At 68.9% G+C, this 15,123-nt stretch overlaps 2 protein-coding genes across 5 annotated transcripts; both read left to right on the top strand.

The window, feature by feature from the left end:
- Positions 1–34: 34 nt before the first annotated feature.
- Positions 35–1,822, top strand: HCRT (hypocretin neuropeptide precursor). Its single transcript, XM_052785549.1, has one exon. The coding sequence runs from the start codon at positions 1,328–1,330 to the stop codon at positions 1,643–1,645; it is 318 nt and encodes a 105-aa protein (XP_052641509.1). The 5' UTR covers positions 35–1,327; the 3' UTR covers positions 1,646–1,822.
- Positions 1,823–2,572: 750 nt separating this feature from the next.
- Positions 2,573–15,066, top strand: KCNH4 (potassium voltage-gated channel subfamily H member 4). 4 transcript variants are annotated; one of them, XM_052785483.1, is made up of 17 exons: positions 2,675–2,763; positions 4,130–4,328; positions 5,781–6,014; positions 6,146–6,277; positions 6,472–6,599; positions 7,638–7,881; positions 8,096–8,253; positions 9,757–9,964; positions 10,219–10,413; positions 10,701–10,900; positions 11,347–11,596; positions 11,700–11,914; positions 12,979–13,026; positions 13,140–13,507; positions 13,653–13,759; positions 13,856–13,932; positions 14,009–15,066. In XM_052785483.1, the coding sequence occupies exons 3-17, from the start codon at positions 5,885–5,887 to the stop codon at positions 14,480–14,482; spliced, it is 2,934 nt and encodes a 977-aa protein (XP_052641443.1). In that variant the 5' UTR covers positions 2,675–2,763; positions 4,130–4,328; positions 5,781–5,884; the 3' UTR covers positions 14,483–15,066. The 4 variants fall into 4 exon arrangements, with proteins under 4 accessions (XP_052641442.1, XP_052641443.1, XP_052641441.1 ...); XM_052785482.1 differs by lacking the exon at positions 4,130–4,328 and having other exon boundaries at positions 2,573–2,763; XM_052785481.1 differs by lacking the exons at positions 2,675–2,763; positions 4,130–4,328 and having other exon boundaries at positions 5,399–6,014.
- The last annotated feature ends 57 nt before the right edge of the window (positions 15,067–15,123 follow it).

Raw genomic sequence — 15,123 nt, 5'->3', positions numbered from 1 at the left:
ACCATGGCGGCATCATCCTTCCCACGGCACCAGCTGAGCGCAGGGTGACGGCTCCCCACGTCAAGGAACCGTGCGGCTGCCCGGCACCCCTTTGTTCAGGGAAGTAATTAGCCTAATGGGGCCACGAGGAGTGGACCTGTGCGCTGCTGCTGTCAGGAGCAGGCCAGCGCCTCCCCAGTGCTGACCTTCAGCCCCTTTGTGCCAGCCTGGCCGCAGGGCCCGTGGGCAATTATGGCCTCATTAGTGCCATACGCCATGGCCACTGCGCCCAGCTGGTGAGCACCCACACAATGAGGAGCTGCAAATGAGGGGAAAGGCCTGGCTGGTCTCCGAGCTACCGGCCACAGCGCACCCGTGTCTCCCAGAGACCGGCTGCTCCCGCCTGGCCCCAACGGTATTTTTGGCACCGCTATTGTGCCAGGCCCTATAAAGTGGCGGCTGCGGTGGGCAGCACAGGGTGCTGTTCTCTTGCCTGCCTGGCAGGACATGCCCCAGCACTGCTCGGCTGCCTGAAGACCCCAGGAAGGATGGAGGTGCCCAATGCCAAGGTGGGGCCATGGGGTTGGGAGGACAGCGATGGGGAGGAGGTTAGGATGTGGGGCCGGGGGTCTGGGGGTGTCAGAGGGCCTGGCTGGTTCCTTGGGAAGCCCTGAGTGCGCAGCTCTGCCCCAGGGCTCCCCAGCTGTGGCCAGCAGCCGACTGGGGGGGCTCAGCCGCATGTGGGCTCCTCGGGAGGGAGTTGGGCACGTGGTGCCTGCGGCGTCGAGCGTGGGTGCTCTCACTGGTTGTCCTGTGGCACTTGGTGGTGAGGGGAGGGTGTTTGCCGCAGCTGCCTTGTGCCGGAGCAGGGCAGCTGTGCCGGTGAGGGCACCAGCATCTGGCTGCTGGTCAGAGCGTGGGTGGGCCTGTGATTGCTCAGGCTGGTGGGAGGGTGCGGGGAGCAGCAGTCCCAGCTCCCCTGGGGCTGTGGTGCTGGCTGTGCCCCAGGGCACTGAAGGGTGATGCTCCAGGTGGACCCTGGATGGGGGGCTGGGTCTCAGCAGCAGTGGGGACAAGCAAGCAGCACTGCAGCAACCACGGCAGATGGGAGCCGAGACACTGGTACGCACGGCAGGACCGGGGGGCAGCCCTGGGGCTGTGCAGCCCCCCCTCTCCAGCACTGCAGGCTGCCCTGCACTAACGCTGCCCATTGCTCCGGCAGCTCCAGCGAGCTGCCTGCCTCTTGCTCCTGCTCCTGCTCTGCTCCCTGGCCGCTGCCCGGCAGAGTCTGCCCGAGTGCTGCCGGCAGAAGACCTGCTCCTGCCGCATCTATGACCTCCTGCATGGCATGGGCAACCATGCCGCCGGCATCCTTACGCTGGGCAAGAGGAAGAGCGTCCCGCCGGCCTTCCAGAGCCGGCTCTACCGCCTGCTGCACAGCTCTGGCAACCACGCCGCGGGCATCCTCACCATGGGCAAGCGTGGGGAGCACCCTGGCTCTGCCTGCCACGACGCATCGGGCTGCCCTGTGGGCGCGGACGCCCAGCCGACGCCAGCGCTGCGGGGCACTGACGCCAGCCCTACCAGCCCCAGGGAGTGCCAAGGACACTCGGGGAAGGACGTGACCAAGAGTCAGGCCGAGGGAGCTGCGAAGAGCTTTTACTGAGAGGGGTGGGAGCAGCGGGAGCAGGGAGGGGATCCCTGGGGGGACGGACCCCGGGGACACACGCCCGGAGCTCGGTGTAAATAGCAATTTCACATACCTCCTCCTGGCCCTGGCCGAGCCTGCTCAGGGCACCGCAGGCACCGCTGGCCTTTTACAATAAACGGTAGCCTGACATGACCCGGCTCTGCCTTCTCTCTGGGGAGGGGCTGGGGGGGGGGGGGCACAGCTCTGCCCCGGGTCAGCCGGCAAGGCTGGTGCCTTTGTGGTGCCTGCACCAGGGGCGTGCATGGGCCCAGCTGGGTGGATGCAGGACCAGAACTGGGGCGAACTGAGCCTCGACCAGGCTTCCCAGGAGCGGAGGGTGTTTGTGAAGCCCCACTAAAGGGCTCGGAGCATCCCTCGCCGCAGCACCGGGGAGCCTCTGGTGACCCTCTCATCGCCCAGGGCCCCGACCTGCCACCCTCCCACCGCCCTGTCCCTGCTCAGGGTCCTGGGGGGGGGGCTCCGGCTGGGTCCTGTCACCCCTGGCTGCCCCTCGGGGGGTCCTGCAGGACAGAGCCTTTGCCCTCCAGCCCCCGGGCTGGCCCTCCCCAGGGCTGAGCCCTGAGCGGCGGGGCTGGGGCTGGCGTCCCACAGCAGCTGCCCCCGGGGGCCGCCCCGTCCTGCCCCCTCCCCAGCCTCCACGGACCCCGGGAGGGCCGGTGCCTCCCGATGCCCAGCAGGCGCCGGTGCGGCGGGTCCCGGCGCCGCCAGCGCCGTGTCCCCGGGGGCCGAGGGGGCCGGTGTCCCCCGGGGCAGAGCGACCTGCCCCCGGGCGGCTGCCGGTGCCCGCCGGTGCCGAGGCCCCTCCCGGTGCCGGCGGCGCGCAGGGCCCGGGGCGGGGCGGGGGCGGGGCGGGAGCCCCGGGCGGGCCGGGCCGGGCCGGGCCGAGCCGAGCCGGGATCAGCCCGCGGCGCCGGGGCCGCACCTGCGGAGGGGCCCGGGGCGGCGGCGGAGCCCAGCCCCGCGGCCGCAGCCCCGCGGCGGGCGGCCCGGCGGGACCATGCCGGTGATGAAGGGGCTGCTGGCGCCGCAGAACACCTTCCTGGACACCATCGCCACCCGCTTCGATGGCACACGTAGGGCCGGGGCGGAGGGGACCGGGGAGCGGGGAGGGTCCGCGCTGGGCACGGCGGGGCCCGGGCAGGGGGAGGCGCTGCCCCCCCCCCCGCCCCCCGCCGCCCCGGGAAGCGGCGGGGAGGGCCGGGGCTCGGCCCGGCGCCCGCAGCCCCCGCGGCTCGGCGGGACGCGCACCGTCCGCGCTGTCCCGGGAAACCCCCGTGGCCGCGGCCGGGCTCGGTGCCGCCGGCCCCCCCCCCCCCCCTCCCCGCCGCGTTCCCGGGCAGCCCCCGCCGTGCGGCAGGGGTGCTCCTCCCGCTGCCCGGTGCCCGCTGCCGGTACCGGCGCGGCCGCGCTCAGCACCAGGGACAGAGCCCGGGCGCGGCGGGAGGGGCCGCGCGGGACCCGGGGCCGGGCGTGGGGCGGGGGGGCCGGTGTGGGGGCCCGGCCGGTCTCACCCCGCCCAGGCTGCCCCGGGAGCCCCCCCCGGCGTTGCCCCGTCCCGTGCCCGAGCGGTGGCCGGTCCCGGGGGGTACGTGTGGGTTGTGCGTGACCCCGCGCTGCGCGGGTGTCGGGGTGCTGCCCCGAGGAGCACCCCCCCCCGGGACGGACGTCGCGGGGCCCTCGGGAAACGCCGGTGCTGCACGGCCAGTCCTGCCCGAGCCCCCCGTTAGCAAAGCGCCCGCTGGCTTGGGGTTACGTGCCTGGGCAAGGCGGATACCGGCGGCGGGGTGTTTTGGCAGGGGCGGGAGCGGGGCCTGTGCCGTCCCAGCACCGTCCGTTTTGGGGCCAATTCCCAGGGCTGGAGGTGCTGCTGGCATGTCGCCGGGAGCTGGGCTCCCCTCCATGTCCGTGTGCTGGGGCCAGGGTGGATTCAAACCCCGGCACGTTGGGAAGGGGATCATGCCAGAGTGCCACGTGCCAGTTCCCAGCACGGCTGGGACCGTGCAGTCACCCAGGGATGGGCTGTGTTCAGGGCTGACCCCAGGCCTCCCCAAAAATCACCTGGAGGAAGGGCCTCCCAGGCCAGCTGCCTGCGGGGCTGGCTGTGTCTCACCTTGCTGGGAGGGACTGGCACGAAGACGGCACTGGGAGCCTGCAGCCACCTCCCACGGCACCATCAGGGCACCAAGAGCATGCCCGGGGCATGTCTTGGCTGTGGTGTTGGGCTGGCTCCTGGCCTGGTGCGATGCGGAGCATCCCAGATGACACAGGGTGTCGTTTGCCTATAGGAGATCTCATTTGGGATGGTACCTTTGAGACTGTAATGCATAACGAGGCAGCCAGCCCCCTGAGCCTTCCCCAGTTCAGACCGAGCTGTGCCCAGAGGTGCCAAGGCAGAGCCGCATGTGCCTCGCGCTGGTGATCCTACGACTCCCTCCGCAGAGGTAGAGGCTCCCCAGGGCTGGATCTGGCTCTCTGAGGAGAAGGGTCCCCAGGGGAGCTGCCTGCAACACCCCGACACAAAACCCTGGGAATTTGCCCCGGGGAGACAGGATTTGCCCCACACCACCCTGGCAGCATCCTGCCTTCAGCTTCACCAACCCGCCTTCCAGGCACTTTTAAACAGTGTCCGGCTTTTCAGGTTTGATGTGTCTCTTATCAGCTTTATCTGCCATGGAGAGGGGCTTTAGCTGCAGTGATAGCCGTGCGAGTTAACCCTGCCTCTCCCAGGCAGCCGCTGCCCACTGGGCCCAAGGGTGCCTGTCCAGGCAAGCTGGCCACCGTGGCAGGGGGCTGCTGAGCCCCCCAGGGCCGTGTCCCCCTGCTCGGCAAAGCTGCTCCCAAATGCAAGCCCTTTTTTTTCTTTTCTAATAACATATCCTGGACAACGCTGTAATCCTGGCTCCCCAGAGCCAAAATCTGGCCTTAGTCACAGCTTCAAGCTATTTTTGCTTCTCCAAGCTAATCCTGGGCTGAGCTGTGCTGTGGTGGCCCCGCTGCACCCCCATCACACCAGGGCTGCCTGTGGCTGCCATGCCTGCCTTCCTGCAACCTCCTCTGCCCTTGCCCTGCCCGTGCTGCCCTGGCATGGCTCTGCTCTTGGTGCACGGGTGCTGTAATCTGCTGCGGGCTCCCCTCCTTTGCTGTGGGAGGGGGCAGACCACATCTGCCTGCTCCTGGTGCCTGGGCTGTGGGGGTGCGGGGGTGCTCGGCTGGGGACCTGCAGGCTGGAGAGCGTGTCAGGGCTGGGGACACCCTGCTCTGCCCTCGCTGGGCGCAAACACAGCCCACGCCAGCCGCACACCCCGCTTCCTTGGCACCCTTTTAGCACGAGGCCATCTGTCCTGCTGGCGCAGAGCCTGCGGCAAGGAGCTGCTGCGGCCCCCGGGGCAGAGCCCCTGCCCGGCCGGTGGGTGGGGTGTTGCGGGGTGAAAGTGTCCCCTCTGCATCTGGGCAGGGCATGGGGCTGGCAAGGGCTTTCCTCTGCCTGGTGCCATCTCCCTGCCAGGGCAGGGGTGATGCTGGGGAAGCTCTGCAATGTTGTGACAGACCAAGGACACTGCATTTCCCCTTCACCTCTGGCTTGTCCCAGCTCAGCATGGGCTCTCGACTCACCCCAGGCTCGCGGCTTTTCTCCCACCCTCTCGGCGGATGCCACCACGATGCTGCGCCTGGGGCTGGAGGTCGCTGCGCCTGGGGCTGGAGGTCCCAGTGCCGCAGCTCGACGCCTCTGGGCTGGCAGTGCCTGGCTGGGTTTGCCGCTGCTCCCGCTAAGCTGCCTGAGCCCCGGCGGGAGGTGGGAGCGGCAGATGGCGAGGGGGAGGCATGAATTGCCTCGCTTGGGATCGCGTCTCTGGCGGTGGGAGCCGGGAGCTGGATCTGGGCTCCTTGCCCTTCCAGTGCATGGGCCCGGGGTCCTGCTCGGGACGGGGTCTCGGGGCAGCAGGGCAGGGGATGAGCGAGTTCTGGGGGCAGCTGGACAGACCTGGCTCCGCTTCCCAGAGGGAGCCGTGGGGATTCAGGAGGGCTGGCGTGCCCTTTGTGCCCCCCAGGGTGGCCCTGAGCCCTCAGGGGTGGCTGCATCTCCTTTCAGACAGCAACTTCATCCTGGCCAACGCGCAGGTCCGCCGCGGCTTCCCCATCGTCTACTGCTCTGACGGCTTCTGCGACCTCACCGGCTTCGCCCGCACCGAGGTCATGCAGAAGAACTGCAGCTGCCGCTTCCTCTATGGGGCCGAGACCAGCGAGCCCGTCCTGCAGCGCATTGAGAAGGTGCTGGACGGCAGGCAGGAGTACCAGACCGAGGTCTGCTTCTACAAGAAGGGTGGTGAGTGGTGCATGGGGCTGGGTCCCTGTCTGCGGCTCCAGCTGGGGCTCGGCCCCGTGCCGGCCCTGGGGTGAAGCCGCCGAGCAGCTGGGGGGACTGTCCCACCTTCACCACCCCTCTCCTTCATGCAGGAGCTGCCTTCTGGTGTCTGCTGGACATTATGCCCATCAAGAACGAGAAGGGGGAGGTAGTGCTCTTCCTCTTCTCCTTCAAGGACATCACAGAGAGCCGGGGCAGGAGCCATCCGAGTGACAAGAAGGAGGGTGAGCCATGGCTGTGGGATGGGGATGGGATTTGGGGAGCGGTGGGCACATGGCAAAGGGGCTCCCCGTTCCGTGCTGGGTCCTGCCCACCTTTGTGCACCCGTGCAAGGAGGGGTCCCCGAAGCAGCCCCTGCTCTGTGGTACCAGCAGTGGCACAGCGCTCCCACTAACCCAGTGTGTCTTGTCCGCTGCAGAGAAGCAGAGGAGCAAGAAGCTCGGGAGCTCACACCTGCGGGCAGCGCGGAGGCAGGGCCGGACGGTGCTGCACCGGCTTAGCAACCAGTTTGCCCGGAGGGACCGTGGCGAGATGAAAATCAACCGCGTAAGGACCCGGGGGAGCCTTCAGCTTCACCTGGTGCCTCCCGGGCTGGGGCTGCAGGCAGGCTGGCAGTGCTTTAGCTTTCCTGGGACCAGCCCCACAGCAAAGCCCGGTCTTGCCGGGATGCTGTTCCCATGCACGCACCTCACTGGCCTCCCCAGGCACTGAAATGCCTTCCATCCCCAGCAGCCGCACCATGGTCCAGGCTGCAAATGTGGTTCGTTGGCAGCAGGAGAGAGAAGAGCGGGTGCCCAGAGCTTGCTGTAGGGAGAACAGATCTTCTGGCAGCTCTCACAGGGCTGTGTCTCTCCTCACACGTTAGCTGTCAGGAAAACCCATCCGCTCGCTCGCAGCACAGCCGTGCCGGCCCTGGGGAGCGCCGTTACCAGGCTGCGGCAGCCACGGGTGCGAGAGCAGCGGGGCTTCCAGCAGCAGCAGGGACCGGTGTTGTCTCTGTGCCAGCCCATTCGCGTGGCTGTGGTGCCCCAGCAGCGCAGGGTCCCTGGGCATGGGCACAGCAACGGGCACCGCCTGCAGACGTGGAGCCAGGGCGGGGGTCAACCACCGGCCGAGAGCGGCCAGGGGCCCAGAGCTGGCAAGCAGGCAAAGGGTTTCAGTGTGCCAGTCTTGAATTTTGGGGGCTTGGGTGGGATGGACCCAGCTCTCCCCTCGCCCAGGCTGGGCTCTTGCTGCTCTCCAGCAGCACCGTGTCCCTGCAGAGCACGAGGGTAGCTCTGCCCCAGCACGCGAATTGGCACCTGAGATGGTTCTGGGCAGCAGCTGGCGGTGCCAGTGGATTACTGTTAATAGCATTAGCATAGCGTTAATTTATGTGCCGTAATCGGGCATTCTGTGCCCATCTCTGAGGGTGACCTCAGCGCAACCCATGTGCCCCATTGGAAAAGTGTGTCCTTCACCCTGGCGTTGGGGCTGTCAGCCAGGCTGGCAGGACTCAGGGGGTGGGAGCTGCGATGGCCTCCTCCCCTTGCGCGGGATGGCCCCTGCACCATCTGTGTGCCACCCTGCCGCTTGCTCCCCCAGAACGTGTTTGAGAACAAGCCGTCCATTCCCGAGTACAAAGTGGCCTCGGTGCAGAAGTCCCGCTTCATCCTGCTCCACTACAGCATCTTCAAGGCCCTCTGGGACTGGCTGATCCTGCTGGCCACCTTCTATGTGGCTGTCACTGTCCCCTACAACGTCTGCTTCACGGGCACAGAGGACAGCCTCTCGGCCGCCCGCAGCACCATCGTCAGTGACATCGCCGTGGAGATGCTCTTCATCCTGGGTAGGTCGGTGCCTGGGGCCGTGGCTGGGTGGGGCAGGGATGCGGCCAGAAAAGCAGACCTGAGGGGTGATGGAGAGGGGAGCTGGCATCACTTTGCCCCTGCTGCTGGTGCTGAGCACCCCGGGAGTGGGACCCAGCTTGGCTGCGGACCCCGGCCCAGCTCCCCTGGCTGTGGCGGGGGCGGTGAGGGCTGGTCCTGCTCTCCCCGGGGCAGACATCATCCTGAATTTCCGGACGACATACGTGAGCCAGTCGGGCCAGGTGGTGTACGACCCCCGCTCCATCTGCATCCATTACGTGGCCACCTGGTTCTTCGTGGATCTGATCGCCGCTCTGCCCTTCGACCTGCTCTACGTCTTCAACGTGACCGTGGTGAGTGCCGCTCGCGCTGCGGGCGGGGGCAGCGGGGGGGAGGTGGCCCCTTTCGCAGGGATCCGCTCCTCGCACGCCTGTCTGGGAGCGGCGCGGGCAGAGAAGGGAAGCAGCGATGGCAGCTATAGCGGGAAGCCTCCCACGCATCTTAATTTAACCAGAGGCTGCCACAAACGACAGTAACTGCCAAGGCACCGCTCCAGGAGCTGCAGGCAGGCATCCGCCCTGCACCCAGCACGCCTGTGCTCTGTACAGAGCAGCTCCACATCTGCGTGCAAATACCTTGTGCACGCACACACACACCCCGTCGCAGCGAGGGGCACTTGCACGTTGCCCGCTCTGGCGGGGGGGTGACCACGCGTGCAGGCACAAGAGGGCACACGCCGGTGACGAAGGCAGGTCCCAGCCTGAGCCTCCCCGGGCTCCCGAGGGCCCCGCAGCGCAGCAGGTGCGATGGGCTGCGCAAGTGCACTGCTGGCACCAGCCCCTTCCCATCCTCTGCTAATTGGGGCAGGGAGGGGAGGAGGGAGGCGAGCGCAGAGACTGTAATTACGTGTATTGGAGGCAGAGCAGCGTGTGGGGAGGACAAGGGCACCTGGGGCTGGAACTGCCCCCCCCGAGCCAAACCTGGCTCCGCTCACGCCCTGGTGATGCTGCCCGGCAGGAAAACAACCGTGTCCGAGGCAGGGGCATGTTCCTGGGGCCGCGGCCGCAAGGGCCATTGCTGCCACTGCCTCTGCCAGGGCCAGGCAAGCTGGCGGGGTAGAGCTGTGGCCGGCAGGACGGGCAGCCCTGGCAGGGACCCTCTGGGCAGCGGGGAGGTGAGCAGAGCCGAGCCGCCCAGGGAGCAGCTCTGTACCGGCCCACCTCGGTGGGGTCTGACCCCAGCGTCTGCTCTGGCACAGCCCCTGCCCGCTGCCCCTGCCCATCCGATGGCCCTGGGCTCCTGCAAGGTGCCCGGTGCAGCGCTGGCAGGAGGCAGAAGGATGAGACAGGAGCTTTGTGAGAGGTGGGAGGCCCTGGGGCACTCAGCATTGCTGCGCGTCCAAGCCCACCTGCCTAAGCCAGGGCATCTCTGGTTCTCTTTGTCCAAGATCTCTGCAGGCAAGGTGCAGCATCTTGCTGAGACTTCCCCTCGCAAATAGATTAGATCAGCTTTCTGCCAGCACAGCATCACTAATCGCAGCCTCTGCTAGCAAAGCGACTGCTTACTGCTCCCCCTCCCACCAGTCACCTCCCTCCCCCTCTCCAGCACCCCGTATCTCCCAAGGTGATCCGGTGCCCTGATGAGCTGTGGCCCGGGCTGCCTGTTGGGCGCTGGGCACGGTGGTGGAAGGCTGCTTGGGGACGAGCTCTTCCCAGCTGGCCCCACAGCCCACGATCCTCCTGGCAGCTGTGGGGAGGGGTAAAGGGTCCCTGCCCTGGGGGGAGGTGGTGGTGGGGGGTCCCTTCCCACCCCTGCCTGCAGCTCCGCCGGGTTCACTCGCCTGCCCCGCTCCCCAGACCTCGCTGGTTCACCTGCTGAAGACAGTGCGGCTGCTGCGGCTGCTGCGGCTGCTGCAGAAGCTGGACCGCTACTCGCAGTACAGTGCCATGGTGCTCACCCTGCTCATGTCCATGTTCGCCCTGCTGGCCCACTGGATGGCATGCATCTGGTACGTCATCGGCCGCAAGGAGATGGAGAGCAACGACCCCCAGACCTGGGACATCGGTGAGCGGGGCTGCCTGCGCGCGGGGGCTGCGCGGGGCTGGGGCACGCTCGGGACGCCTGACTCCCCGCGCCGTGCTGCTGCGTGCTGCTGGCAGGAGGGAGCGGGCAGAGGGGAGTCCCGTGGGGCGGGCAGTGGCGGGGGCTACAGCCCTTCTGGCTGGCTCCTGCCTGCGAAGCGAGGCCGAGGCAGGGACGGGAGCTGCGCTGGGCACCAGGCCCCTCGGCAAGTGCTAACCCCTGGCTGTGCTTGGCAGGCTGGCTGCACGAGCTGGGCAAGAGGCTGGAGGCTCCCTACATCAACAACTCAGTGGGGGGCCCCTCCATCCGCAGCGCCTACATCGCCTCCCTCTACTTCACCCTCAGCAGCCTGACCAGCGTGGGCTTCGGCAACGTCTGCGCCAACACCGACGCCGAGAAGATCTTCTCCATCTGCACCATGCTCATCGGGGGTGAGGCGGGGAGTGGGGCAGGGCTCGGGGGGCTTCATCTCCGGCTGCCGGAGCAGCGGGTGCATCAGGTAGCCGGGCAGGGCAGGGCACTGGGGGGAGGCGATGAACACGTGTGCCCTGTGGGACAGCCCTGGGGCGGGGGGCGGGGGAGAAGCCCCCCGTGCTGCACCCCTCGCCCCTGCGTTGTTGGCGGGGGCAGAGCCCAGACCCTGCCTGGGCCCCCGTACGCCGCAGCCCCCACCCAGCCGGCCTCTCGGCGGGCCTGACGCTGTCCTCCCGGCCCCCAGCACTGATGCACGCCGTCGTCTTCGGCAACGTCACGGCCATCATCCAGCGCATGTACTCCCGCCGCTCACTCTACCACACCCGCATGAAGGACCTCAAGGACTTCATCCGCGTCCACCGCCTGCCCCAGCAGCTCAAGCAGAGGCTGCTGGAGTACTTCCAGACCACCTGGTCGGTGAACAACGGCATCGATGCTAACGAGGTAGGAGGTGTTGGCCGGGCTGGGCCAGCCCACCTCCCACCCCCCCTCCTGCACCCAGCGTGGGGGCGATGGGGCTGGCAGGGCCAGCTATGAGAGTGCAAGTGTGTGTGTGTGTATGTGTGCGCAAGCGTGCGCCTGTGCAGATGTGCACATGTCCATGCTCTGTTGCTGGAGGGAACAGAGCTGCGTGCCAGGTCTGGGGCACATTCCTGCCAGCACAGGGAACGGTTCAGGCACATGGAGCAGAGGCAGCCCGTCGCCACGGCCAGAGCTGTCCTGCGTTTGCCAGCTGGGACTGCTGGGCTCTGCCGAGGCAGCCAGGGCAGCTGAGTGGCGAGATGCTCCTCTCCGGAGGGGGATCTGTCCCGTCCCCTGGGGCTGTCAGGCTGCGGGGAAGGCTGCTCCCCGCCACCCGCACCCCAGCACCCTGGTCGCGCTCTCCCCAGCTGCTGCATGACTTCCCCGATGAGCTGCGCGCGGACGTGGCCATGCACCTCAACAAGGACATCTTGCAGCTGCCCGTCTTCGAGACGGCCAGCCGGGGCTGCCTCCGCTCCCTCTCGCTCCACATCAAGACCTCGTTCTGCGCCCCGGGAGAGTACCTGCTGCGCCAGGGCGATGCGCTGCAGGCCAACTACTTCGTCTGCTCTGGCTCCCTCGAGGTGCTGAAGGACAACGTGGTCCTGGCCATCCTGGGTGAGGGCAGGCGGTGTGGGCTCTCCCCCAGCCCCTTCTGCTGCCCGGCCGGGTGAGGGGCCCGGGGCTCGTGCTGCTAGCCCACGCCGGTCCCCTCCTGCAGGCAAAGGGGATTTGATCGGAGCCGACCTGTGCAGCACGGACCAGGTGATCAAGACCAACGCGGACGTGAAGGCGCTGACCTACTGCGACCTGCAGTACATCGGGCTGCGGGGGCTCTGCGAGGTGCTGCAGCTCTACCCCGAGTACGCCAGCAAGTTCACGGTGGACATCCACCAGGACCTGACCTTCAACCTGCGGGAGGGCAGCGAGATGGAGGTGGGTGCGTGTCCTCCCTCGCAGGCCCCTTCCCGTCCTTGCAGCCCTGGAGACCGGAGCAGGGCTGGGGCTCTGCATGGCCGCAGAGGGGAGTTTGTCCGCTCCCTGCTCGTGGTCCCCAGGCTCCGAGGCCGGGGTGGGGGCTGCGGCTGTGCCACCCTGACCATGCAGGTACGTCCCGTCCCAGCTCCTCACGGCTCTGTGCAACCAAGGGGACTGGAAGCAAGAGCATTGGCAATGCAGGAGGCTGAGGCGGGTGGAAGGCTTGGAAATGGGGGGTGGAGGGGACTGGGGGGGCAATGCAGGACAGGCAGCTGGGGCACGGCCCCCCCCCCCCCCGGTGCGCAGGAGGCAGCGCCGGGGGCTGCCAGGTTTAGTCATGCTGCCGACTCCGGCAGCTGGGGGGATGTTCTGCTGCAGAAATAGCTCTGCAGCGCTTTTCCTCCCCCGTCTCTGCTGCTGGCTCTGTGCTGGCACTGAGCGGCCGGGGGCTCCTCCAGAGCATCTCCCCCCAGCACCCACCGCCCCCAGGCCCTGTAGAGCTGGGGTAGGAGGTCGCTCTCTAGATCCCTGATTGCCCTACCACAACCCGACGTGGCCATCACCCAGGAGAGGTATAAATAAACCAAGGGTGGAGGATGCAAACAGAGCTTGCTGGGTCCTGCAGCATCCCTGTGCACCCTCCCCTGGCCAGCGGCATGCTCCCAGGGGAGCTGATGCTCTGGTGGCTGAGCTGGGGCTGGGATTTGGGGTGCAGCCTTGGCTCTGGCTCGGGACATGCAGGCCAAGGTTGGGCAGCTCATCAGTGTCATGACAGCAGCAGAGGAAGGAGAGCGGGCGAGGGGCTGCGGAGGCCGGTGCTGGGGCTGACGGGGCCGGGGCCGATGCATGGGGCTGGGGGAGGTTTGGTTATTCAGGGGGACCGAGAGTCCGGGAGGGCTGCGTGCCGAGGCGGGGAGTGGGTGGGCGCGTGCCCAGCACCGTGTCTGCCTGTGGCCGGTCCCTGTGGAGCCGTGCAGGGGTCCCGCGTGCCACTGAGCTGGCGTCGTCTGCTCTCCCCCCAGGGGCTCTGCCGCTACTCCCGGTCCCCACGGCTGTCGCAGGCACCGCAGGTTTGTGCCACGCCAGGGGCGAGCCGGGGGGAAGATGGGCTAGGGGTGGCCGTGTCCGGCCTTGGCATCCGTGGGGGGACCACCCCTGACCTTCTCCCCGTGCCCGCCCGCAGCCTCGTCTGGAAAGCGGTGCCGCCCCGGAAAAGCCCCTTCCCTCCATCCTGGAGGACGACGAGGAGCCCGATGAGGTCTTCCAAAACTCGCCCGCCACCATCACCCCCCGCAAGCTGCTGCTGCCCCAGCTGAGCAGCCCGGCGCGCCACGGCTCCCTGAGCAGCCTCCTGGGCGATGAGCTGTGCCAGATCTCAGCCCTGCGGCGCAACTGCCGCTCCCCTGCCCGCTGCAGCCGGGGCCGCAGCCCCTCTCCGCAGTGCCGGAGGGAACCCCGGCTCCCGGAGCAGGAGGGCGGTGTGGGCAGGAGGCCAGCCAAGCTCCTCATCCCCTCCCTGCACGCCTATGGCCCCCCAGACCTCAGCCCCAGGTAAGGCTGGGACGTGCCGGTGGCTCATCCCGCTGCTGCGGGTTTGTGCCGGCCGGGCTGCGTGGGGTCCCGGGAGGCCACAGGGAATGGTGGCGGAGGGGCAAGGGGGTGATGGTGGCCAGCCCTCACCCCCTCCCTGCCCTAGAGTTGTGGACGGGATTGAAGACAATGGGGGGACCTCAGAGCCACAAACCTTCTGCTTCAACGTGGAACCCCCGCTGCAGAGCGCGGCCAGGGACTCCCCCACGTCAGGTACCTCCAGCAGTCGCTGGGCACGGCCAGGGGCACCGGCTGTGGGCCCGGGGGGCTCGGGGAGCCCTCCGCCACCGGCTGTGTCTCCCCCAGCAGGGACCGACGCGGGCGGTCCGGCTCTGGCGATGGAAGCAGAGGAGATAAAGCAGAACATCAGGAGGCTCAACCAGGAGGTGCGGCGGGGGCCGGGGCTGGGGGGGCTTGAGCGGGGGCATCCACGGGTGCTCACCGCTCTCCCTCCCCTTCCAGATCAACCACCTCAACCAGGAGGTTTCCCACCTCAGCCGGGAGCTGCAGCGCATGATGGAGTTGCTCCAGGGCCGCCTGGGCGGCCCGCAGCCCCCCGCTTGCCCCCACCGCCTGCCCGCGGCCGCCTCGCCGCCCCCCCGGCCCTCGCCGCCCTCCGCCCCCGTGCCCCCCTCGCCCCCGCCCGCGCCCCCCAGCTCCCGCAGCTCCCCCTCCACCAGCCCCCCGGCCAAACGCTGCCCCGTCCGCAGCCGCTCGGCCCACGCCGCCGCCAGCCCCGCCGTCCACCCCTGGGTGGGCGCCGAGGGACCCTGCCCGCCGCGGGGGGACACCCCCAGCCCTGACCCCCGCCGGGGCTCGGACTCGCAGCCCCTCTCGCTGCCGCCCCGCTCTGCCCGCTCCTTCCCCGGCTGCTCGGCCGGCGGTCAGCCCCGTATCCACCGGCACCCCCGCTCCAGCTCCACCAGCTCCCACTGACCCCGTGGACCCCGGGGGGGGCGGCGGGGGACCCTCTCCCTGGGGGACCCTCGCCCTGGGGGACCCTCGCCCGCCGCCCTCCTCGCTGCCCAGGACACGCCAGCTCGGCCTCGCCCCGGTCACCGGGTCCGACTCCGCCAGACCGAGCCCCCCCCCCCCCACCCTCCCCGGCGTGGGGGGGCAGCCCGCACCCACCGCCCCGCTCCCGCGGGGGCACCCCAGGGTGCAGCGCTCGCCCCGGCCCGACACCGGCAGGGATTTTGATACGATTTTATACTCTTTGCCCACGGGGTCTTTTTTTACAACCAGGCCGGGCCCGATTGCCCCTCCCGGCCCCCCCCCCCCACCCGGGGCCGTGGGACGGGGCTGGGCAGCGCTGCCCCCCCCCCCTCCCCGGGGCCGGGAGGGGCTGGCGGCGGATTTTGTGCGGGGGCTCGGCGGGGGTCTGCCGGGGAGGGCGGGGGGTGTGTCACGGCTGCTCCTGCCCGGTTCCGCGGCTGTCGGCTCTCCGGCGGCTGTAGTTTAGGTCGTTACCCCCCCCCGTGCCCCCCGCCCCATCGGGAAATAAAGGCTCTATTTTTCCAGCCCCGGCTCCGGGTGAGTCTCTGCCCGCGGCTCCTGCGCGGGGCCTGCCCGCGGTG

Source organism: Harpia harpyja, chromosome 4 (assembly GCF_026419915.1).
Source record: "Harpia harpyja isolate bHarHar1 chromosome 4, bHarHar1 primary haplotype, whole genome shotgun sequence".
In the NCBI taxonomy this organism is placed as follows: domain Eukaryota; kingdom Metazoa; phylum Chordata; class Aves; order Accipitriformes; family Accipitridae; genus Harpia; species Harpia harpyja.
The sequence above is the reverse complement of the archived record's forward strand: the minus strand, read 5'-3'. Positions and strand labels throughout refer to the sequence as shown.

Bases quoted from the DNA above. Each gene is read 5' to 3' on its own strand.
- HCRT (XM_052785549.1), top strand. From the start codon at position 1,328: ATGGGCAACCATGCCGCCGGCATCCTTACGCTGGGCAAGAGGAAGAGC.
- KCNH4 (XM_052785481.1), top strand. From the start codon at position 5,513: ATGAATTGCCTCGCTTGGGATCGCGTCTCTGGCGGTGGGAGCCGGGAG. The intron at 6,600-7,637 runs GTAAGGACCCGG...TTGCTCCCCCAG, and splicing joins GCGAGATGAAAATCAACCGC to AACGTGTTTGAGAACAAGCC. The intron at 8,254-9,756 runs GTGAGTGCCGCT...CCCGCTCCCCAG, and splicing joins ACGTCTTCAACGTGACCGTG to ACCTCGCTGGTTCACCTGCT.